Genomic DNA, 24,098 nt, shown 5'->3' with positions numbered 1-24,098 from the left:
TGTTCTTCAATAGATGATCAAGTTAAAGAGGTATTTATACAGGGTGGAATTTTGTAATGCCACCTGGAGGGAAAGTACTCTTAATACTGTAGATAGAAAATTTTATTGAAAGAAAACATTCCTTTATTTTTGAAAAAAAAAAAGAGAACTGCATTCATAGATTTCAATTTTTTTTTGAAAATTCACTACTATACCATACAATTTTCTGTAACACTATCAAAATAATTTAAGATTTCATGGTTTTCCTTTCATTTGATTTATCAAGTTTGTTAGAGAGATTTCATCCTTATTCTTAACCCTAACGATCGATGTAATAAAAATACAGGATGTAATTTTTTATAGATTTTAGTTGGTTCGATTCCCGGGTGTGGCAAGCAAATTTTTGGAAATCTTTGAATGCAGTTCTATTTCTTTTCAAAAATAAAGGAATGTTTACTTTGAGAAAAAAATTATATCTACAATATTAAGAGTAGGTAGGTACTTTCCCTCCAGGTGGCATTACAATATTCCAGCCTGTATAATATAAATCGCTCTTTCAGCATTTCAATTACTCAAACTTGCTTGATGAAATCTTTTTCAATTTTCTTTACATGGTCATAACTTTTTCACTATTCCTCTGCACCAATGTATGAAATACACCTGAAAACCCCGATAAAGCGGCTATTAGGTAAGAATAATTTAAAAATAAACATAACCCACCCTCCTTCTGACGCAGTTAGGTAATAAACTAAATGTATCAAAACATTTCACTCCAACTTACTGTCAACTCAACGACGCGCTTTAAAATCAAAGATTGAGTTTGAATTATGCCCTATTTTACAATACACATTGAAAACAATATGATTTGCGTGAGCTTTTTCGACTTTTTCACAAAAATAACAAATAGGCATGAAGAGATTACAAAATTTCTGCAGCGGCTGACAGATCTCTTGATTTACTTTGACAGGTGACAATAGAGCCATAGACAATGGCCATATGAAAAACACACTTTTCCAATATTTTTGTTTGCCATGAGATTCTGGTACACCTATAGCAATACTACAGTCCACACTAAAAAGAGAGATCGGCCCACAGAGAGCGAGAGAGAGATAAGTAGGTATTTGACTCAAGTTGTTGTTCCAAGTTTGGCCTCCATTTTTATCTTTAGCTTCATGTGTATAGCCTGACCAGGAACATAAAAACCCTGGCATAGAGGCGCGTCAATTGCATTTGATAGTGCAACACTGAGTACAGTCGTACCTGTGTTAAATTAATCTTCTTCTTCTTCTTCTTTTCAGCCAAATGACGTCCACTGCTGGACAAAGGCCTCCCCCAAGGTTTTCCACAATGAACGGTCCTGCGCTGCCCGCATCCAGGCTCTTCCCGCGACCTTTACCAGATCGTCGGTCCACCTAGTAGGAGGCCTGCCCACGCTACGTCTTCCAGCCCGTGGTCGCCACTCGAGAACTTTCCTGCCCCAACGGCCATCGTCTCTACGAGCTATGTGCCCCGCCCACTGCCACTTGATTTTAGCAATTCTGCGAGCTATGTCGGTTACTTTGGTTCTCCTGCGGATCTCCTCATTTCTGATTCGATCACGCAGGGAAACTCCGATAAATTTATAAATTAATAGGCTAACTTTATGTATCAGGATTCAGGATTACGGGCTAATTTGATATTTTCATAAATTAACGAAAAAATATTATTATAGGTAACCTGATTTAAATAAATTAAATGAAACCATCAATCGAGCTAGTAGATTTATTTTATTATTCATCAATAATCAAATTCAGAACTTGAATATTCAACTGCAATGTCTGCTCATGACCGCTTCAAACTCGGTACTTCTTTCCCAATCCCATAAAATTCAACACTTAGAAAGTGACAAAATTTTTAAAATAGGTAGTTGAAACAAACCACAGCTAATTTTCATAGTGGACTGTACTATACGATAAACATGTCAGTCAATTTGACAACCTTTGTCGGAAACATTATTCAATGAAAATATAGTCCGAACCCTTAGTATTTCTCTTCGACAAATACTTTAACACATTGTGAACCACTTTTCTTTCACGACTATAAAAATATTTTAGCAATTTAATTCATAAAACCAATTGCGCACATTTAAAATAAAGTTTGTTTACACTCTGACAGCAATAGACTGACATGCAAGGTGACATGTCAATGAAGTTTTCAGTTACTGTTGCCATTAAAAGAAATTAGTACCATTAGTTTTCCGCAACATGGCGAGGGTTTTTATGTTCCTGGTCAGGCTATAAAGCCAAAAACGGAAAAAAAAAAAAAAAAAAAAAGTCTCATCTGTGGATGCTGCCGATGCTGCCGCGGAAAAAAAAGGCGCGAACTTTCGAGGCGGGAGGTTCAATTTTTTTCGCTGCGATTTTTAATTTGAGTTTATTGAGTTTATCTTAAGGGAATTTCAGTTAAAACTGCAACTATGGGTTCTGATAGTGGTGGATCTGCTAATTCTCAGAAAAAAAGAAAGTTAAACAAGACATCAACTGGTGAACTTTCTGATGATGATGATGACAGAAAATATGCACCATACTTCAAAAAGAATCACATCCGGAGTTATCCCGAAAACTCTCCAGGGACAGTATATCCAGTTTTTATTCAGAGCATTCATGATGACATTAAATTTGGAAATAAAGATCCAATTTACTTAAACACAATATTCAGTAGATACAACAAAGGTGTTAAGGAAATCAAACGAATCAATGCATTGCGGTATGCTGTATATTTCGATAACCCGAAAAACGCCAACTCTTTACTGTCTAATTCGGCCTTTCTATCATCTCACGAAATCAAGGCATTCATTCCTGCCTCCAACTCAGAGCGAACAGGAGTAATCAAATTCATTCCAACTGAATTGAGCAACCGGCATCTTTTTGACAAATTGATCAGTTCGCAGGAGATCTTGGCTGTGAGGAGATTCACCAAGAGGACCCCTGAAGGTGTCGTCCCTTTGCAGACCGTCTCAGTCACCTTTGCTGGTAATGTTCTACCTGAGCAAGTAAGTTATGGTCTATGCATACTCCCTGTGGAAGAATATATTAAACCTGTGTTACAATGTTTCAAGTGTCTTGGCTTCGGTCACACAACTAAATTCTGTAAGCGCAATGTTGTTTGCTCTATTTGCTCTGAGTCGCACTCATATAAAGACTGTACAAATGTCAACAAACCTTTGTGTATCAATTGCAAAGGAGAACACGTTGCTGTAGCTAAGATTTGTCCTGTAAAACAACAAAAAATTTTAGAAAACAAGTCTCGAATAATGAATAAACAAACTTTAGGTTCCTTTTTTCCTGCACTCAACAAATCTTATGCTAAAGCAACAGTTTCTCAACCTTCACCACAAAACCAATCACAAAACAAGAAAATTACCCTTTTGTACCCTTTGCACCACCGGCCTGCACCACTGGTGGTGCAAAGGGTATTTTTAAATCCCTCTTGCACCACCAACAAATAGTGCTGTGCTACCATCGACTGTAAAACTAGTAGTAGACTGTATGTTATAAATTAATCAAAACCTACCTAAAAGTTTTAATTTATTTATTGCAGTGCAATAAACGCATTGAAACTTCAAGGGGAATTCTTGGCGGGAAATTGAAGCGTTTTGTTTTTTTATATTTGTGTTTAGCCTAATAACATGATGTGTGAGGCGTGGCTGTATGCATGGAACAGCGTTTAGGAGTTGTTTACCTTCCATCATCACCTCATTAACATGAAATGATGACTACAAGTCACAAATACTTGAATGACTTAAGAATAAAATGATATGAAAAACTTAACACGTGCCTATAAACATTTCACTTCAGACCCACGATACCCCGGGCCTACGAATACATACAACGAATAATTAGTACCAGGGCAACATAACCATAAAGGAGCTATTTTAAGATACATGATTATTTCTCGGGACAACCAAGAAGAATTTGATATAGCTCCTTTATGATTATGTTGCCCTGGTACTTTAATACATAATTTTTAGTAACTCTTGAAAATATTTAATACTTACTTACAGTTACTGCAGTTACTCAGAAAATTATTTGGATTTTAATAGTGAAGTATATGTATGTTGTCAAATCTGTCCAGTAGTTTCGGAGCCTATTCAGTACAAACAAACAATCAAATATTTCCTCTTTATAATATTAATATTATATAAATTATAATTATAGATAATCGTTTTACAGTTAATGGTAGTGAACTATTGGTGGTGTAAAGGGGATTAAAAAATACCCTTTGCACCACCAGTGGTGCAGGCCGGTGGTGCAAAGGGTACAAAAGGAAAATTACTAAAGGAAATAAAGATCTTATGTGTGACATAATAAACAATGAGTTTATACTCAAAGCCATTATCGACACCCTGATGAGTTTTTGTAAAAAAGATAATGTAATACCAGTCAATTCATCAACTATTAAAGAATTGTTTATTAAAAATGTCAATCAGAATGGATAGAAAGTTAACTATTTTACAGCACAACATACAGAGTTTAAAACCAAAAATTCCTATTTTATCACAACTTTTAGTTAATTTAGATGTTGATATTTGTGTTTTAAATGAAACTTGGCTGAAATCTTCTGACAGAATTAGATTTAGAGGTTATCAAATATTTCGTAGAGACAGTGACACGGGTTATGGCGGTGTTGCCATTCTTTGTAAAAATTCTATTAAGTGTACAGTAATTTCCACTAACAGTAATGATAAAATACAGAATTTAGCCATTAGTATCCAAACTTCGGGTAATAATTCTATAAATTTAATGGGGGCGTATTGTCCACCTAGAAGAGGCCGATTTCCAATAAATACATTAAAAGATATTGTTCATTCATTACCTTCTCCTCTAATAGTCGTTGGTGATTTTAATGCTCACCACACAGCATTTGGTTCACAAAATAATAAGCCTCGAGGTATTCAAATATATGATATGTTAGATGAGCTTAATTTATGTATATTAAATAATGGCGAGGTCACTACTCTAGCTCGGCCCAATACTACTGCCTCAGCTATTGACATTTCACTTGCTTCACCTTCTTTACTTTCATCAGCAGAATGGTCAGTATACTATGAAGATAACTTGGGCAGTTATCATTTTCCAACAGTTATTAACTTAGAAATCGATGTAAATGTTTATGAGTACCCAAATAGACAGGAAAAATTTATTTATAGTAAAGCCGACTGGGCAGGTTGTTATTGTAAATCTGAAAATGCTTTTAATATTATAACTTCAGAAGTAGATCCTAGTAATGCCTACGATAGCTTCTGTGAGATACTTAATAATTTAAAACTAGAGTTTGTTCCAGTTCACAAAGTTTCAAATAGTAATCACAAATCATTTAAGCCTGTTCCTTGGTGGAATGAGCGTTGTTCAGATGCAGTACAAGCAAGCAAATTCGCGCTTCGTATGTATCGACGATATCCCTCAATGGATAATTACTTGTTATATAAAAAATTAGATGCTGCCAAAAAATTGATAATTAAAGAGGAAAAGTCTCTCAGTTGGAGAAATCTTTGCACCGGCTTTGATCGCACTACACCTATTAACAAAATTTGGAATTTCATTAAAATGTTTAATCACAAACGTCCATCTACCAAAAATATAGAAAATGATGTATTAATTGACTTTTTAGGAAAGGTCACATCGGATAAACCAGCAGATGACACTGAGAATTTAAATGATATCTTTGAGTCTAATGTATTAAATACTCATCTGAACTTACCATTCACCTATGATACACCACCATACAGCTAGGGACTGGAATTCGTTGCCTGCTGCTGTCTTTCCCGAAAACTATAATCCGGGCCTTTTCAAGGCGAGAGTGAATAGGCACTTACAGGGCAGATATGTACCATCCTAGACCGCATCCCACTTAACATCAGGTGCGATTGTGGTCAAATACCTGCCTTGTTATGCATAAAAAAAAAAAAAAAAAAAATGATGAATTTGTCTTGTCTTTAGATAGTAGAAGAGATACCACACCTGGGCTTGACGATTTTCCTTATATTTTATTAAAACGTTTACATAAAAGAGCTAAGCAAATGTTACTAACTATATTTAATAATTTATGGACGAACAATATCATTCCAACTTCTTGGAAAAGTATAGCTGTATAGGTGTACCAGAATCTCATGGCAAATGGGGAAAATAAACTTTGTTGAGTGCAATACTGGGGAAATTGGATTAAACGATCTTGATACTGTTTAATTTTTTATTTATGACTAATATTAATGAACATGAAGTACGAATGCCTACCTATACATTTTAGGTACATATGTGTATGAAGAATATTGTTATACATCGGGTTTTTAACATAGAAACATGTCTTGAAAAATAAGTAAACCATATATTATAGCCTGACCAGGAACATAAAAACCCTGGCATAGAGGCGCGTCAATTGCATTTGATAGTGCAACACTGAGTACAGTCGTACCTGTGTTAAATTAATAGGCTAACTTTATGTATCAGGATTCAGAATTACGGGCTAATTTGATGTTTTCATAAATTAACGAAAAAATATTATTATAGGTAACCTGGTTTAAATAAATCAAATCAAATCAAATCAAAATTATTTATTTGCATAAAACATGGTACATTTCAGTTATTATCTTGCTACGAGAACAACATGTTTCATCGACATAGCGATATGCAAACATTTAGTCGTCATGCAGTTTTATTATTAAATTATTAGTAGTCATTAAATTAAATGAAACCATCAATCGAGCTAGTAGGATTTATTTTATTATTCATCAATAATAAAATTCAGAACTTGAATATTCAACTGCAATGTCTGCTAAGAACGCTTCAAACTCGGTACTTCTTTCCCAATTCCATAAAATTCAACACTTAAAAAGTGACAAAAAACTTTAAAATAGGTAGTTGAAACAAACCACAGCTAATTTTCATAGTTGACTGTACTATACGATAAACATGTCAGTCAATTTGACAACCTTTGTCAGAAACATTATTCAATGAAAATATTGTCCGAACCCTTAGTATTTCTCTTCGACAAATACTTTAACACATTGTGAACCACTTTTCTTTCACGACTATAAAAAGATTTTAGCAATTTATTCACAAAATCAATTGCGCACATTTAAAATAAAGTTTGTTTACACTATGACAGCAATAAACTGACATGCAAGGTGACATTATAATGAAGTTTTCAGTTACTGTTGCCATTAAAAGAAATTAGTACCATTAGTTTTCCGCAACATGGCGAGGGTTTTTATGTTCCTGGTCAGGCTATACTATAAATAATTTTATTATGTATCATACTTATAACTTTTCACTTCATTCAGAACTAGAAAACGATTCTAAGAACTCCACTTGCAATTCTTGTTCTTCAATAGATGATCAAGTTAAAGAGGTATTTATACAGGGTGGAATTTTGTAATGCCACCTGGAGGGAAAGTACTCTTAATACTGTAGATAGAAAATTTTGCTGAAAGAAAATATTCCTTTACTAGCTTTCCGCCCGCGGCTTTGCCCGCGTGGAATTTTGTCTGTCACAGAAAAACTTTATCGCGCGCGTCCCTGTTTCAAAAACCGGGATAAAAACTTGTTCTATGTTCTTTCCCGGGACTCAAACTATCTCTATGCCAAATTTCATCAAAATCGGTTGCGAGGTTTAAGCGGGAAAGCGTAACAGACAGACAGACAGACAGACAGAGTTACTTTCGCATTTATAATATTAGTTGGGAAGTTGGGATTTAAAAAAAAGAGAACTCGATGGGTGCCGGGAATAAAGCCACAATCGACAATACACAATTTTACAGGAGAAGAGATTTAGTGTCAATTTTGAATAATTCTAAACTACGAGGCGTATCAAAACGGTTTGTATATCAAACGATGCGTTATTTTTTCTGGAGTAACATTTAATGTGCATAAGGTTATAGTGCTTAGAATATACTTTAAAAAAGGTAGAAATATTGCCGCTTCATACATTGAAAGTCGGTTCCGTAAGAGTCCATTGTGGTTTTATTCCGGTAAAAAGTGTGCAATTAATCAAACAGCAATAGTGTATTGCAGCCTCGGGCGCTGATCTGAAGGATACAGTAATAGCCGTTTGCTTGTAGAAGATTAAAATAAAAGTTTTAACATTTTATATGGCACGATTATTCCGGTCAACAAATTTTAAATGATGAATGGGAATAACGATTCAATATCCATAGTGCTTTTGGTAAATCAGGCAGTTTCAAAGATAAAATTCTGAAAAAAAATCAAAAGGTGCATAGGGACCCGCATACAATTTTCTGTAACATTATTAAAATAATTTAAGATTTCATGGTTTTCGTTTCATTTGATTTATCAAGTTTGTTAGAGAGATTTCATCCTTATACTATTAACCCTAACGATCGATGAAAATCAATCAAATCAATAAAAAAACAGTATGTAATTTTTAACAGAATTTGTTGGTTCGATTCCCGGGCGTGGCAAGCAAATTTTTGGAAATGTTTGAATGCAGCTCTATTTTTTTTTAAATAAAGGAATGTTTTCTTTGAGAAAATTTTTCTATCTACAATATAAGAGTACTTTCCCTCCAGGTGGCATTACAAAATTCCATCCTGTATAATATTAATCGCTCTTTCAGCATTTCAATTACTCAAACTTGCTTGATGAAATCTTTTTCAATTTTCTTTACATAGTCATAACTTTTTCACTATTCCTCTGCACCAATGTATGAAATACACCTGCAAACCCCGATAAAGCAGCTATTAGGTAAGAAAATAAAAATAAACATAACCCTCATTCTGACGCAGTTATGTAATAAACTAAATGTATCAAAACATTTCACTCCAACTGACTGTCAACTCAACGACGCGCTTTAAAATCAAAGATTGACTTTGAATTATGCCATATTTTACAGTACACATTGAAAACAATATGATTTGCTTGAGCTTTTTCGATTTTTTCACAAAAATAACAAATAGGCATGAAGAGATTACAAAATTTCTGCAGCGGCTGACAGATCTCTTGATTTACTTTGACAGGTGACAATAGAACCATAGACAATGGCCATATGAAAAACACACTTTTCCAATATTTTTGTTTGCCATGAGATTCTGGTACACCTATAGTACCGATTTTAAAGCCTGATAAAGATCCTAATTCGGCTGAATCTTATAGGCCAATTTCTCTTTCATCATGCGTAGGTAAAGTCTTTGAAAATATGTTGAAGAACAGGTTGGAATTTTATGTAGAATCCAGACTAATACTCCCATCAGATCAATTTGGCTTCCGTAAGGGCAGAAGCACACTTGATAGCCTTTTAAAATTTAGCGGTGACATAGAAGACGCATTCTGTGAACATAGCTATTTAGTAAGCGTTTTCCTTGATGTTAGTGGTGCTTTTGATAATGTGAATTTGCCAACCTTAGTAGAAATTTTACACAGTTACAATATTCCCGGAAAAGTTTGCCAGTGGATTTTCAATTTTTTTAATTCTAGATTAGTGTATATTAAACATAACCACACCATTCACGGTCATCAAAGAGCGTATAAAGGAGTAATGCAGGGTGCAAGTATTTCCCCCTTAATGTATCTCTTGTACACAGCCGAATTTCACAAATATGTTTCTGTAAATAATTTATCAATATTACAATATGCAGATGATATTGTACTATATACTAGAAATAGAAATATATCAGAAGCTGAAGCAACTCTCAATGAATCGTTGAATCTTCTGTTTTTGTATTATAAAGAAAGATTAAAGTTAGATATTAATCCACAAAAAAGTTCATTGATGGTGTTCAGTAGGAAAAATGATTCTGATTTTGTAAATTTAAATGTAAAATATTGCAATGTAAATATTAGTTTAGTAGGAGAAAAGAAATTTTTAGGCTTGTTTTTTGATTCCAAAATGTATTTCAATCGTCATGTAAATAACGTAGTTTGTAAAATGCAAAAAACTGTAAATATTATGAGATGTCTTGCTGGTGTGAGTTGGGGCATGGACCCCAAATTACTTAATCTAATATTTAAGGCCATAGTCAGAAGCCACTACGATTATGGTTTAATAGTATATGGTAAACATATCAGTCAGTTTCTTTATCGGAGAATTGAAGTTATGCAGAATAGAGGTTTAAGAATTATTACAGGTGCTTTTTGCTCGACACCAATAAATTATCTCGAAATAGAAGCTGGCATACCACCTCTATCTGTAAGATTAAAATATTTGACTGAGAAATTTTATTTGAAAGTATTGGCTAATAAATTTTATTTAAATCTTTATCATAAAAACAAAACTTTGCAAGGTCAACATTTAGTAGAACTTAAGGAAGTATGTAAATGCATAGACCATAAAGAGAATTGGGACTTAGGCACTTTAGAAGTTCAGACGGTAAAACCAGCAGTTTGCTCAGCGAATGTGAAAAATAATACGGAGTTTTTAGAATATGTAAATACAAAGAAGTCAGGATATCGAAGAATATATACGGATGGGTCTAAGACAGAAGAAAGTACAAAGGCTGCATACTATGACTCGGACATAAGATTTGGCAGATGCTTTTCTTTAGACCAAAATGCATCAATATTTACAGCAGAAGCTTTTGCTATAAGCACCGCTTTGCAATATATCCAAGGAATTGAGGATACTAACACCTTTTTGATTATAACTGACTCATTGAGCGTACTTAAATGTTTAGAAAATGCGCACATCTCGTATAAGACGAACATTTACATAACCAAAATTAGACAAATAATATTGGAAAGTCAGAATAACAAGAATATTGAATTTATGTGGGTTCCCTCTCATTCTGGGATAACTGGAAATGAAACTGTGGACAAACTTATGAAGATACGAAATCCATACAACAATCCACTTTATCCAGCTCCGCCAGTACCTATTACCGATTATGACTCGATTTTGAAAACCAGGATGAAAGAATTGGGAGGAAGTATGGAATATTACAAAACAAACAAAAGGAAAATGGTATTCGCAAATCCAGCAAGGAATTCCAAGTAAACCGTGGTACTTCAAACTGCAGAGTCCTACTTCAAGAAGATTCATAACCACAATAAATCGTTTAAGGCTTGGACACGCAAAATTTCCAGCCCACTTAAAAAGGATGAGAATGGTCTCTACAGACAAATGCGAATATTGTCAGACAGACGCTGCAGACCTAGACCATATGATTCTACAATGTCCAGCCTTTAAAATGGAGAGGCTACTGCTAGTGGGTGGCTTACTAAAGATATACCAAGATGGAAATATTCCCCGCCTCTTGCCATCCTTACTAGCGAACGAAAATTCATATCTCCATATTTATCAGTACATTACTAGTACATCAATAGAACTATGAAGACCACAATGAAGACTTAGAAAGAACAAAATAGACACAAACGCACAGAAGAACATAGAAACAAACACTGAGATGTTTTACCAAACTGTGCAATACAAGAAAGAATTGGCCGTATGGATATATATCCAAAGCCGTAAAACCTATATAGAAAAAAAAAAAAAAAAAAGATGCTGCCGCGATGTTTGTTTGTTTAGGTAATTAGGTTAGTGGATATAATTTTAATTGCGGTTTCGCATAATGAACTTCATTAATATGTTTTTAATTTTATTTATGAACTCTCTACTTAAATTCGTAAGTACTGTGGAATATGATGTTAATGGATACCTCGTTTATTGTCCGTGTATGGGTAAGTTCAGTCTTATAACAAAACATTCACTTAATTATGTGTAAATTCATAATAAAATAGCGTTTAAGAAATGGTTTAAGATTACATTTCTGGTTTCAGAAAATTAATTTATGTGTTACAGGTGTTACAATTAAGCTCACAGATCATGATACTATTTTTTGCAGGTCGGTTTGGTAACCAAGCGGATCATTTCCTAGGGGCATTGGCCTTTAGCAAAGGTTTGAATAGAACGTTAATTCTACCGCCATGGGTAGAATATAGGTATGGTGAACCTAAGTCAATACAGGTTCCATTTGATACATATTTTAGAGTAGATGCATTAAAAGAGCACCACAGAGTTATAACAATGGAGTTATTCATGGATGAAATCGCATCTGAAATATGGCCATCTGACAAGAGAATATCATTTTGTTATACTCAAAGAAGTGGTGAAGAAGCACACAGTTGCAATGCAAAATCAGGAAATCCCTTTGGACCATTTTGGGATAAATTCAATATTGATTTCATAGGATCAGAATTTTATGGTCCTTTGAATTATGACTTCCATAACCAAATAATGATGGAAAAATGGAAACAAAAATACCCAGCTGGTAATTGGCCAGTTTTGGCTTTTACGGGTAGGTAAATTTATAAGGTTACTGTAATAGTAACAGAAATCAGTTATCAATAATTTAGATGTGCTTGAAGAGTTAAGTAAACTATAATGTATTAAAATCTGGTTTTCAGGTGCTCCAGCAAGTTTCCCTGTTCAAGAAGAAAATTTATTTTTACAAAAATATTTAAAATGGAGTGAAGATATTGTCTATAGAACTAAACAGTTTATCAAGAGAAATATGAGTGGTGGTGGATTTCTAGGAATTCACTTACGAAATGGACAGGACTGGGTAAAAGCTTGTCAACATGTTCCTGATAGTCCCACACTGTTTGCAGCTCCACAATGTGTAGGATACCGCAGTGAAAGAGGTCCACTAACTGTGTCCATGTGCCTTCCACATAGAACAGATATTATAAAGTATGTAGAACCTTTGAAAACACCGTGTTGTATCTAGTGTATAGTTGTCTTAAACTTTTAATTTGCATATTTATTTTCAGGCAAATAAAGAGAGTATTGAAAAAGCTCAATGGTACCAAGTATGTGTTTGTAGCATCTGATTCAAATCATATGATAGATGAAATAAACACAGCTGTTCAACGTTTAGGTGTAACTGCCATCAGACAACAACCTGCAAACCCACATTTAGATCTATCAATTTTAGCACAAGCCAATTACTTCATTGGAAATTGTGTGTCATCATATACTGCATTTGTAAAAAGAGAGAGAGATGTAAAGGGACTACCATCTGAATTCTGGTCATATCCACAAAGGAAAAAGCAAAAGCATGAAGAACTTTGAGAACTTTTTGAACTAGATAGATTTATTTAAGACGAGAAAGTACAATTTTATGTTTGATATGCATAGATGATATGGTACCAAAAAAGTATTATTTTGGAACATTTAAAGATATATTCAAATAAAGAATGACTGGTTTTTTACCTAAATACTGTTTTTATTTCATTTAAATTATACCTAACTGGAGTGACTGACGACCTTAGATTAGAGATTTCCTACCTCCCTAGGACCCTAGAGAAAATGATGTGCGTCAGTGCGCGTGGACTGAGTGATCTTTTCAAAAAACTCATCCAACCACAAGCAACTATTTAACCCTTAAATGCATGAATTTTTATTTAGTTATGAAAAAAATATTTCAATTAGATTTTTAGTCACAGATAAGGGGAAAAATAATAAAAAAAATCTTAGTACGAAAAAAAAGTATATTTTTGAAAATTAACAGTATGTAGCCAAATGTCTACACCATGCGTTTGTATGCCGTAAAATTGTTCTATGGTTTGTTTATTTGGCTTTTCTTTTCAGCATGTTTGGCTCGCTATCTGAAAAGGAAATTGAGGCAGCTCTAGCTGCTTTAAATGATGGTGCAGTCTCAGAAGATGATGACAATTTATATGATGATAACATCGATTATTACCCAAACGTACGGGATTTGTTGCATGATCGGGATGAGGAGTCCATAGATCATAATCTACCCTTGGAACTAGGGTTGCCAACCGTACTATAATATATAGTATTGTACTATATTTCGGGTCTGCGTACTATATACTGTTGAAAAAATATATAGTACGCAAAAATACTATATTTTCAACACCGACAAATCTAACAAACAAATCCTTCGTTTAAAAAAAATAAGAACGCGCCTTTAAAGTAACTTTTAACTGTTAAGATGGCTAAGTCATATAACCTATTGCGCACGTACCATTTCCTTTGATGAGGTCCGTGAACATACCCGATAGGCGATAGCGTGTATCCGAACGCTTGCGTAACGAACTTCATCATTTCAGCCATAGGACGTCCACTGCTGAACATAGGCCTCCCCCAATGCTTTCCATGTTGATCGATTGGTAGCGGCCTGCGTCCAGCGCTTCCCTGCTACCTTTACGATGTCGTCGGTCCACCTTGTAGGTGGGTGGTGGTGGTCCCACGCTGCGTTTTCCGGTACGCGGCCTCCATTCCAGAACCTTTCCGCCCCATCGCACGTAACGAACTGGTCAATGTCAAATTGACAACGTAAATTTTATCGTCGTCAAACGATATTTTGGTCTGCTTTATTTATCGGCAGAATCGTTTTCAACTAGATGTTGTTATTTCTTTTGAAAAGTTGAAATCTTATACAAATTAGGTATGGAAAGTGGTAGTGATACCGAAAGTGTGTCAAATTCTATTGCGCCGCTAACGCCGATTAAAAAACGAAAAATAACAAATAGACTCCAAATAAAATAAACCGGAGTGGGAAAGAGAGTATGACTGGATTACTGAAGATCCCCAAAATATACAGTGTGAGTCACGATAAAGTGCACATATGAAAATATGTGAAACTAGACCTATTTTTTTTTCGAGAAAAAAGAGGTCAAAAAATTTTTGAGATTTTTTTTTAATTTTTTATAGAATTTTTTTTCTTCCAATTACTTCTCGTAAAGAAAACGTAATAACTTTTAAACTAAGAGGTATGTATATCCTGATAAAATAAAAACAATAATAATGCTAAATAACAGGCGATACTAATAAAATACATAAAATACCCAGAAAATGCCAACAAATAATAAAAAAATATACTTTTTGAAAAAAATTCTGCTTTTAAATTCGTGTTTTTTGGTTATTTGATCAATTTCTCCAAAAAATGCCCCTATAACAGGTGGTTTTTATTGCTTTGTATTATTCTCTATCCTATTACTTTTGTAAAACTAAAAATTGCATGTCTCTATCCTTATCACAACATATTATGTCAATTTTAAAATCGGCGCTAGAACAACGTAAAAAAGATATTTTTTTTGGTTACAAAACAAAAAAAATGTTGCAATCATTGGAAGCAAAATCCCTCCCACAGAAAGTTATGGAATTCAAAAGATTTTTTTGCTATTTCTTGATAAATGTTTAGACTGTCTTAATAATATATTATTAATCTTAATAAATTAAATTTAAAAAGGAGGTTTCCTTTAATGACTGTGAGACAATATTAGAAGTTCTAAATTTACAAGAAAAATTGAGTATCAAAATGGACGACCTATACTCTGAAATATTGAATGAAATCTTTGCTAAATTAAAAGACTGTAGTGACTTTACTGACAAAAGTACAGGCCAAAAATGGCAGCATATTTTAAAAAATACTGAAAATGACTTACCAAATTTATTTGAAGTAATTTCATTCCTGCTCTCTATTCCCGCCACTTCGGCATTTACAGAAAGGATATTTTCGGTTATGAATTCGAAGTGGCGAGAAGAAAAAAACAGAAGTAGTGTATCATTAATAAAAAATGAGCTTTTGATTTATATTAATTTAAAAATTGAATGTGACAAAGCATATTATGACACTTTTATTTTAAACAAAAAACTGTTACACAGCGCAAGAACTGCAAAAAAACATAGTTTTTATAAAAATAAATAATTAAAAAATGTATATTTGTCTATTTTTTTGTTTTTCCCATAAAATACTATATTTTTTTTAAATGTACTATATTTTTTTACACCTTATTTTGGAAAATACTATATTTCGCTGATGAAATGTTGGCAACCCTACTTGGAACATAACGAAGACCCTGGAACATAACCCTCCCATAGTCTATGAAGAGGAGCATATATTAGATCAGATCTTCGTTATGTTCCAAGGGTAGATTATGATCTATGGACTCCTCATCCAGATCATGCAATAAATCCCGTACGTTTGAGTAAAAATCGATATTATCATCATCTAAATTTTCATCATCTTCTGAGACTGCACCATCATTTAAAGCAGCAAGAGCTGCCTCAATTTCCTTTTCAGATAGCGAGCCAAACATGCTGAAAAGAAAAGCCAAATAAGCAAACCATGTTGAATATAATCATTCATTCGGTCTTATTCGATAAAATACTTTATCTGTGGAGCTGTCAAAATGACACCCTCATTCCCGGTCCCCTCGTACTCGCAATGGCGGACGTGTTGTGCGTAGGTTTAATTAGATTATAATTGAGAAGTTAAAAATAAATGTCACTGATTACTTTTACTTATGGGGCTTTCATTTAAACAAGAATTCCGATAGGTTATGGGCCCAGTCCCATAAGTAAGTCAGATGGACAAAGGATAGAATAGGCAGTAAAAAAAAAAAGTCTAATCAAAAAACGTGGTCATAAAAAAAGGTCCACACGTGTTATAGAAATTCTCTCGGGGTAGGCTCTTGATTTCAGAGAAAATATATACAATGTCTGCAACAACAAGCAATGTGCCACAATTGGATAGTGGAAATTTTGAAAACTGGCTTTTCAGGATTGAGATGGCACTCGATGAAAAAGGAATAAAAGAAACAATTTATACCAAAAGTGAAGAGAAAACAAACAAGAATGATGCGAAGGCACGAAACTTGATAATACAAGGAATACCTGATAAATACTTGGAGTACGTCAAAGGAGCCCAATCAGCATTTGAAATGATTGTGAAGCTGAAATCTGTCTTCCAAAGAAAGAGCACTCTCAGCACTTTATGCCTAAAACGCCAGCTCAGTAACCTAAAAATAGGAAAAGAAGAAAACGTACAAGAATTTCTAAATAAGTTCGAGAAAATAATACAAGACATAGAAGCGAGCGGTACAAAAGTAGATGAAAAAGAAAAAGTCTGTCAATTATTACTTAGTATTGAGAAAGTATATCAACCTTTAGTAACAGCTTTGGAAATGTCTAACACCGAACTCACTGTGGAATTTATAAAATGCAAATTACTTGATGTGGAAATGAAAGAGAAGGCTCATAACAAAGCAACAAATAATTCAAAAGGAGAATATGTATTTCAGAGCACCACATTCAAATGCTACAGTTGCGGAGGACTCGGTCATATTGCTAGAAATTGCACGAAGAGAAATTACAATAACTATAGAGGACGAGGCAACTACAGAGGCAGAGGAAGAGGAAACCGAGGAGCCTCGGCAAATATCGGAGAGAGACAGAACACCAAAGACAAGAATGTATCATTTGTAGCCACACAAACTATACCGGCTGAGACAATGTCACATGATGAAGATATACAACTAGTTATAGACTCAGGATCTACTTACCATTTGATAAATAAAAAATATGAAAAATACATGACAAACATAAAGAAGATTTCACAAATAAATATAAGAGCAGCAAATGGAGGAATTATGACAGCTTTATACAAAGGAGACTTAATTGGAATGTCTGAAGAAGGATACAGAGTGACTATAGAAGATTGTTTAATTGAGAATGTTACTAGGTATGCAAAATCACTTGAAACCTATGTTACAGTTAGGCTTTTACATTTACAAATACATTAGTTTTTATTTCATTCAAAAATACCCAGTAGTTATGATTTTATAGGCATTCAAAGTTCGCTTAAATATCGAGTCCCGCCGACGGTCACGTGACCCCGCGTGACGTACATTCACAGTGTCCGCTCACTAGAAAACGGATATAAACATACTTAAATACATTTATTTTGTAAATACAAACTTATTATACATATTAACACCCAGACCCATCACAGAAATTAAAATTGAACCAAACCCAAACTTGATGCGATTGTGTCGTTTTATTGCGAATTACCTTCCAGCTCCATCATTAGACCCTGATTACTATATATAATTAAAGTACTCATCGATACAAAACGAACGAGCCCAAACTCGATGGATTTAAGTCGTTTTATTATAGAGTTCCTATGGCCACCTTCCAGCTCCATCATCAGATCAGCTCCATGTCATCATAATATTGCATGGTCATCCAAATCACATGTGTTTGCGAAATTTCAGCTTAATCGGTTGCCTGGAAGTGGGTCTTAATTCAGCTTGCAAGATTCCACCCATACAAATATGAGCCAGTCACTGTAATATGACGTCACGCGCATAAAATGGCGGGCCGGCCGCCGCCCGCACTTTTAAAATTCAATATCTTGGAAACTAATTGACGTATCGAAATAATTCTTTCACGTGTATTTTTTATTTTTAACAGAGAATACAGAAAGCTAAAAAACAAAATTAGTGAACATTCTTCATTGTAGAAAACTTAACACACAATCTGCTGTCAGTATTAAAACTAAATGAGAAAGGAATTCAAGTGATATTTAACAAAGAAAAAGCCATGATGAGAAAAGGTAATATTAAAATTAAAGGAAACTGTGATGGGAAACTATTTAAAATGAAATTGAATCTAAATGCGTCACACGGATTGATCACAAAAGAAGAGCAAGAGCTTCTATGGCATAGAAGAATGGGCCACTTAAATTACAGTAGTATGAAAATCCTGGATTTGCCCTTATCCAAAGAAAAATGTACTGTATGCATGGAGGCAAAAGCGGGCAGAAACCCATTTACAGAAAATCCTATACCGAGAACACACAAAATAGGTCAATTGGTATACTGTGACATAGGTGGGCCAGTCACACCTGTAACACTAGAAGGAGAAAGGTACTACTTAACCATCATAGATGACTGTTCACATTTCTTGGAGGTACATCTTCTGCAATCAAAGAATGAAGCCAAGGATTATATTATGAGGTACATAAAGATTATGAAAAATAATGGAAACAATGTTAGAAGAATCAGAACCGACCAAGGTGGAGAATTTTTAAATGAGGAACTGCATTCATTCTATGAAGAGCATGGAATTATACAAGAAACTACATGCGCATACACTCCACAGCAGAACTCTATCTGTGAGAGAATGAACTTAACTTTACTAAACAAAGTAAGAGCAATGTTATTAGAAACCAACCTCCCAAAGTATCTCTGGGGTGAGGCAATCAGATGTGCGGCCTATATAATAAACAGGTCACCAACGAAAGCACTTAAAGGTGACACACCAGCAAAAATATGGTATGGCAAAAACAATCTGGATAAAGTGAGAGTTTTCGGAGCAAAGGCTTGGAGCCTAATACTTCCAAGGCCTAGCAAATTAGAGCCAAGAGCAAAACCTATGAGAATGATAGGATACTGTGGATCAGGCTATAGACTATGGGATCCAAAGACTAATGAGATAATAGAGTCAAGAGATGTAAGATTTGATGAGGCAGATTACAGATATGAAGAAGAAAAGAATCATAATACTATTCACATAGAAGAAAGTGAAGAAGAAGAAAACTCTAAGAATATTACACCGGATATGACAGACACGGATATGACAAACATGGATATGACAGAAGAACCAGTACAAGGCACAGAAGAAAGCCAGGAACTACATCGTGAAAAGAGACAAGTAAAGATTCCTAAGAAATATGATGACTATGACATGACAAATATAGCGTATGCATTAATCTCAGAAGATCCTATAAGCTACAAAGAAGCAATACAGAAAGAAGGATGGTCAGAAGCTATAGAGAAGGAACTAGAAGCACATAAAAAGCTGAGCACATGGGAAGAGTGTGAATTACCCAAAGGTCACAAGATAATCGATACAAAATGGGTATTCCGTACAAAATCTGACAACACTAAGAAAGCCAGATTAGTGGCTAAAGGCTTTCAAGAAGAAACCACTCAGAATGTTTACGCACCAGTAGCAAGAATGACAACAATAAGATTATTTATAAACAAAGCAGTTCAAGAAAATCTAAGTATCAAACAACTAGATATCCCAACAGCGTTTTTAAATGGAGAATTAAATACAGATATATATCGCACCCTTAATAATATAGGGGCACAACTCAAAATTTTTGGTTTTTTACTTTTTGTACTAGAGAGGCACATTTTCGTCAGTTCTACAAGATGGCTTTCACAGAAATCGAAAAATATGATCAGATAAAAGAGTTCTACATTTTGTGCCCCTTCCATACTTTCGTCTATCTTCCCGCTAGAAGGGCTGAATCAGAGACATGCCGATATTTGTCGAATCCGGCCCCCGCGACTGTGGTCCAATTTGGAGTTGTGCCTTTGTGTGACAAACTTTTAAGTAAGTGTTAGTGAGCTAAGACTAATTAATTCCATATATTTCTAATAATATGTTACATTTTCATTTTTATTACATTGATAAAGTCCCGTTAATCATAGAAAATTATAAAATATAACTTTAACTTTAGTTAGGCGGACCATGGATGGGTGTTTGTAGTTAAATTTACAACTCTCCTATAAAAGTAATTTGCTTCTTGGTATTAATTTTCATACCTATTGGTTGATTAGGAACTTATAGAATGTTTTATCGCGATGCTAAGAAATAAAGCGGTGGTTATGAAATACTTCCCGACAAATAAACTGATGATTAATAAAATAAGAGACATACCTACGTGTTAAGGCTATTAACGTTCGCTCGGGGCTCGGGTTGGCTTTTTTCTTTGTTTGTTTTATGAATAAACGCACTAGTCAGCCAAAAGGTGAATTACTTTAATATGATAGTGTTATAATTTTTAATTATATTATTCATTAATTTATTACGGTCACATAAATTGATGCTAGTTAATCACTCAGATTCTGAGGACTGAGGATACATCGAATTTATTTTAAAATTATCTTTTCACGTATTATGTTACTACAATTTTACTGATCAGCTATTAGACCTTGAAATTTTCAGTTTGTCTCAATTTAAGTTCTAAAGTGCTTTTTGTCTTAAAAATATGAGTTCGTAATGAAATCTTGTGTTAACACCACTAACAGTTTTTATTAATATGTGGCAAATATTGTACACAAAAGCAAAGAAAAAAGATCACGGAGTTTGTGATAACAAACCAAGCATACTTTGGGATAAAAATTGTACAAAATAATAAATATTGGGTGTCCAATATCGTCGTAAACCTTGTGTACCTAGACTCTTTGCAATACTGAAGTCAAGCAGGACGTAAAGGGCTTCTATTTGGAGGGCCAAGATATGTATTGAGCTTTTTAATCACTAAAATGATCAAAAGCAAAATGATGATGAGTACGGAAAAATTAAAAGCAGCTATCTTCGATGGACTGCAAATCCGTGCTCTTATAAAAGACTGTATTTGTAAACCATATAACACAAATTGAATCTGAAGCATGGCTAAGGTGCTTTAGTAGTAAAATATTTTTTGGGGAATGTTAGAACACCAGAATGGATATTCTTGTGTTCAAAATTGGTTGCTAAAATTCTTCAAAAATTACACACGCCAATTTGAGTATTAAATTGTATTTTTTACAATAGCCATTTGAACTGATTCCCTCATAATGTGGGTGATTATAGTAAGGGACAAGGAGAACGGTTCCTTCCACCAGGACAGCAGGATAGTGGAAAAAAGATACCAAGGTACTGGCTGTTGGACTTTAATAAGTGATTATCCTGAACAAATCCATAACAGAAAACCTTACAGAAAAAGTTTTTGTAGGATTTTTCTTGATTTGATGAAAAGCATATTTTTTATAGGGTAAGAGTCCCTATCTATCTAAGTAAAAATATTTTGAATGCATAAAATTAGTATTTTCATGTCGTTTTTCTCAGAGAAATAGCTAATAGTCTTTATTTTAATCTAATTCGACATATCTAATAATTTTCTAGTATTCAGCACCCTACTCTTATACTGAATTGGCTATAAGCTACTATACCGCACAATAACTGTCCCCAATGTTATTGGGCGTAAATCAATATAAAAATCGAATAATACACTTATTTTTAAATATTAGAGAGCAATATTAGGGAATATGCCATATAAAACAATTCAGCCTAAGGATTAGATGGGCACAAGTACAAGTAATACCCAAAATCACAACAACAGATATAGTAAAATAAAGGCCTAACTTTGAAATATTTTTTTAAACATTTAAATACTCATAATCAATATTTTCAAAAATGTCTTATCTCAAATTATATAACAGATACCAGTGATGAAGTATGCTTAATTTGAAAGTTGTAGCTGATAAAATAAAGATTTTAGAGCCAATTATGTAAAAAACCGCGATCCGCCGATTGGTTTTTTGGCTTTTCCCAAAAAACTGAATTTTGGAGTTGTGCCCATTCATTATTAAGGGTGCGATATATAGATTATCCCGAAGGTGTAAATAAAAAACAAGGAAAAGTACTAAAACTCAGAAAAGCTCTTTACGGATTAAAAGAAGCTCCCAGATGCTGGAATGAAAAGTTAAATCAGTTTTTGACAGAAAATGGACTAAAGCAATCTCAAAGTGACTTTTGTCTGTACTCAGGAAGAAATGTATACATACTTATATTTGTGGATGACATACTAGTAATTGGAGATGGACAGAAAATAATAAATAAATTAAAAGAAGAATTTCAAGCTAAAGATATGGGAAATATAAGCAAATTTCTAGGAATGGAAATAACACAAACACTGGATAAAATAGAAATAAAACAAACACAAATAATTGAAAAGATTTTATTAAAATTTCATATGCAAGATTGCAAGGGTTGCAATACACCAATGGAAGTCGGACTAAAAATAAATGAAAACGAAGAAATCATGGAAAACATCCCTTACAGAGAGCTCATAGGCTCACTCATGTACTTGGCTACTATCAGCAGGCCAGACATCGCTTATGCCACTGGGTTTTTAAGTAGATACTTGCACTGCCCAACACCAACTTTATGGACAGCTGCGAAGAGAATCCTCAGATACCTGCAACAAACAAAACATATGGGATTAATATATAAAAGAGAAGAAAATAATAATTTAATAGCTTTTTCAGATTCAGATTGGGGATCCGAGCAAATGGACCGCAAAAGTGTGAGTGGAGTTGCAATCTTCCACAAAGGCAACTTGGTCAGTTGGAGTTCCAAGAAGCAATCATCGGTCTCACTGTCCACAGCGGAATCTGAATACTACGCAGCATCGTTATCTGTAAGTGAAACAGTATATATTAGAGAAGTGTTAAAAGATTTGCATTGTGATAAAGATTTGATTTGCTCATTATATATAGATAATCAGAGTACAATTAAGATGATAGAAAGTTACGAAAATAGCAAAAGGTCGAAACATATCGATATCAAAGTTCATTTTATTAAGGATATTGTTAAAAAAGGCTTAATTACATTGAAATATGTGTGTACTAATGAAAATAAAGCAGATATACTTACAAAGTCTTTGTGCCAGGTTAAACATAACTATTTCTGTAAATCTCTTGGATTGTATTAGTTTGCGATTAATATTTTAGTTGTATTATGTTTTAACCACATTATAGCATCAGAGTTGTGTTGATTAATATTGATTTTTTGAATATTTCAGACTTGTTTTGTATCGAGACGTAAGATAAGTATAGTATAACCTAAAATTTTAGTGTCAATGTCAAATGTCAAGTGTCATTGTGACAGCTCATGCCAAGTGTTGCTATTTAAAGATTAAATTTATTGTCTGCAAGTTCAAGTCAATTTGGCCAAGAAAATTGAGACTTGATCTTGAGCCGGGGTGTTGAATATAATCATTCATTCGGTCTTATTCGATAAAATACTTTATCTGTGAAGCTGTCAAAATGACACCCTCATTCCCGGTCCCCTCGTACTCGCAATGGCGGACGTGTTGTGCGTAGGTTTAATTAGATTATAATTGAGAAGTTAAAAATAAATGTCACTGATTACTTTTACTTATGGGGCTTTCATTTAAACAAGAATTCCGATAAACCATAGAACAATTTTATGGCATAAACGCATGGTGTAGACATTTGGCTACATACACAAAAATCAAGTCGAAGGCACATTCGGGATAGATTACCAAAAAAATAAGTTATAATAATGAATTCTTACATTATTTCTAACACGTATGTATTTTTTTCCAATCGTTTTAGCAATTAATTCTCACTGAATCCGAAATTAAAATACCACAAATTTTAACACTACCAATTTTTTCTCTTTCGCAATCGCTACGTCAAATATCGGTTAATTTTTTTTTCAAATCTACCTTCATTTGCGTTTTTTTTATTTTTATTATGATGTTTTCTATGATATTAGCATACGTTCAGAAACGCTTATAA

General features: G+C 33.8%; 1 protein-coding gene and 4 long non-coding RNA genes across 6 annotated transcripts; 1 reads left to right on the top strand and 4 right to left on the bottom strand.

The window, feature by feature from the left end:
- Window positions 1-531: 531 nt before the first annotated feature.
- Window positions 532-1,029, bottom strand: LOC135088335 (uncharacterized). The gene is made up of 2 exons (XR_010261021.1): window positions 761-1,029; window positions 532-639 (listed from the first exon to the last, which is right to left on the bottom strand). It is a non-coding gene; the product is annotated as an uncharacterized LOC135088335 (long non-coding RNA).
- A 1,686-nt stretch (window positions 1,030-2,715) lies between these two features.
- On the bottom strand, window positions 2,716-4,659 carry LOC135088334 (uncharacterized). 2 transcript variants are annotated; one of them, XR_010261020.1, is made up of 3 exons: window positions 4,398-4,659; window positions 3,180-3,230; window positions 2,716-3,035 (listed from the first exon to the last, which is right to left on the bottom strand). It is a non-coding gene; the product is annotated as an uncharacterized LOC135088334 (long non-coding RNA). The 2 variants fall into 2 exon arrangements; XR_010261019.1 differs by having other exon boundaries at window positions 4,486-4,656.
- Window positions 4,660-8,581: 3,922 nt separating this feature from the next.
- LOC135088333 (uncharacterized) lies at window positions 8,582-8,976 on the bottom strand. The gene is made up of 2 exons (XR_010261018.1): window positions 8,804-8,976; window positions 8,582-8,689 (listed from the first exon to the last, which is right to left on the bottom strand). It is a non-coding gene; the product is annotated as an uncharacterized LOC135088333 (long non-coding RNA).
- Window positions 8,977-11,471: 2,495 nt separating this feature from the next.
- Window positions 11,472-13,184, top strand: LOC135088332 (GDP-fucose protein O-fucosyltransferase 1). The gene is made up of 4 exons (XM_063983183.1): window positions 11,472-11,645; window positions 11,810-12,262; window positions 12,372-12,657; window positions 12,738-13,184. The coding sequence occupies exons 1-4, from the start codon at window positions 11,537-11,539 to the stop codon at window positions 13,036-13,038; spliced, it is 1,149 nt and encodes a 382-aa protein (XP_063839253.1). The 5' UTR covers window positions 11,472-11,536; the 3' UTR covers window positions 13,039-13,184.
- A 9,312-nt stretch (window positions 13,185-22,496) lies between these two features.
- On the bottom strand, window positions 22,497-23,742 carry LOC135087942 (uncharacterized). The gene is made up of 2 exons (XR_010260931.1): window positions 23,209-23,742; window positions 22,497-22,970 (listed from the first exon to the last, which is right to left on the bottom strand). It is a non-coding gene; the product is annotated as an uncharacterized LOC135087942 (long non-coding RNA).
- Between the last annotated feature and the right edge of the window lie 356 nt (window positions 23,743-24,098).

The sequence above is a fragment of the Ostrinia nubilalis genome, chromosome 3 (genome assembly GCF_963855985.1).
Source record: "Ostrinia nubilalis chromosome 3, ilOstNubi1.1, whole genome shotgun sequence".
Lineage (NCBI taxonomy): Eukaryota > Metazoa > Arthropoda > Insecta > Lepidoptera > Crambidae > Ostrinia > Ostrinia nubilalis.
Note: the sequence above shows the minus strand (reverse complement) of the source record. Positions and strands in the feature narration are given on the sequence as shown.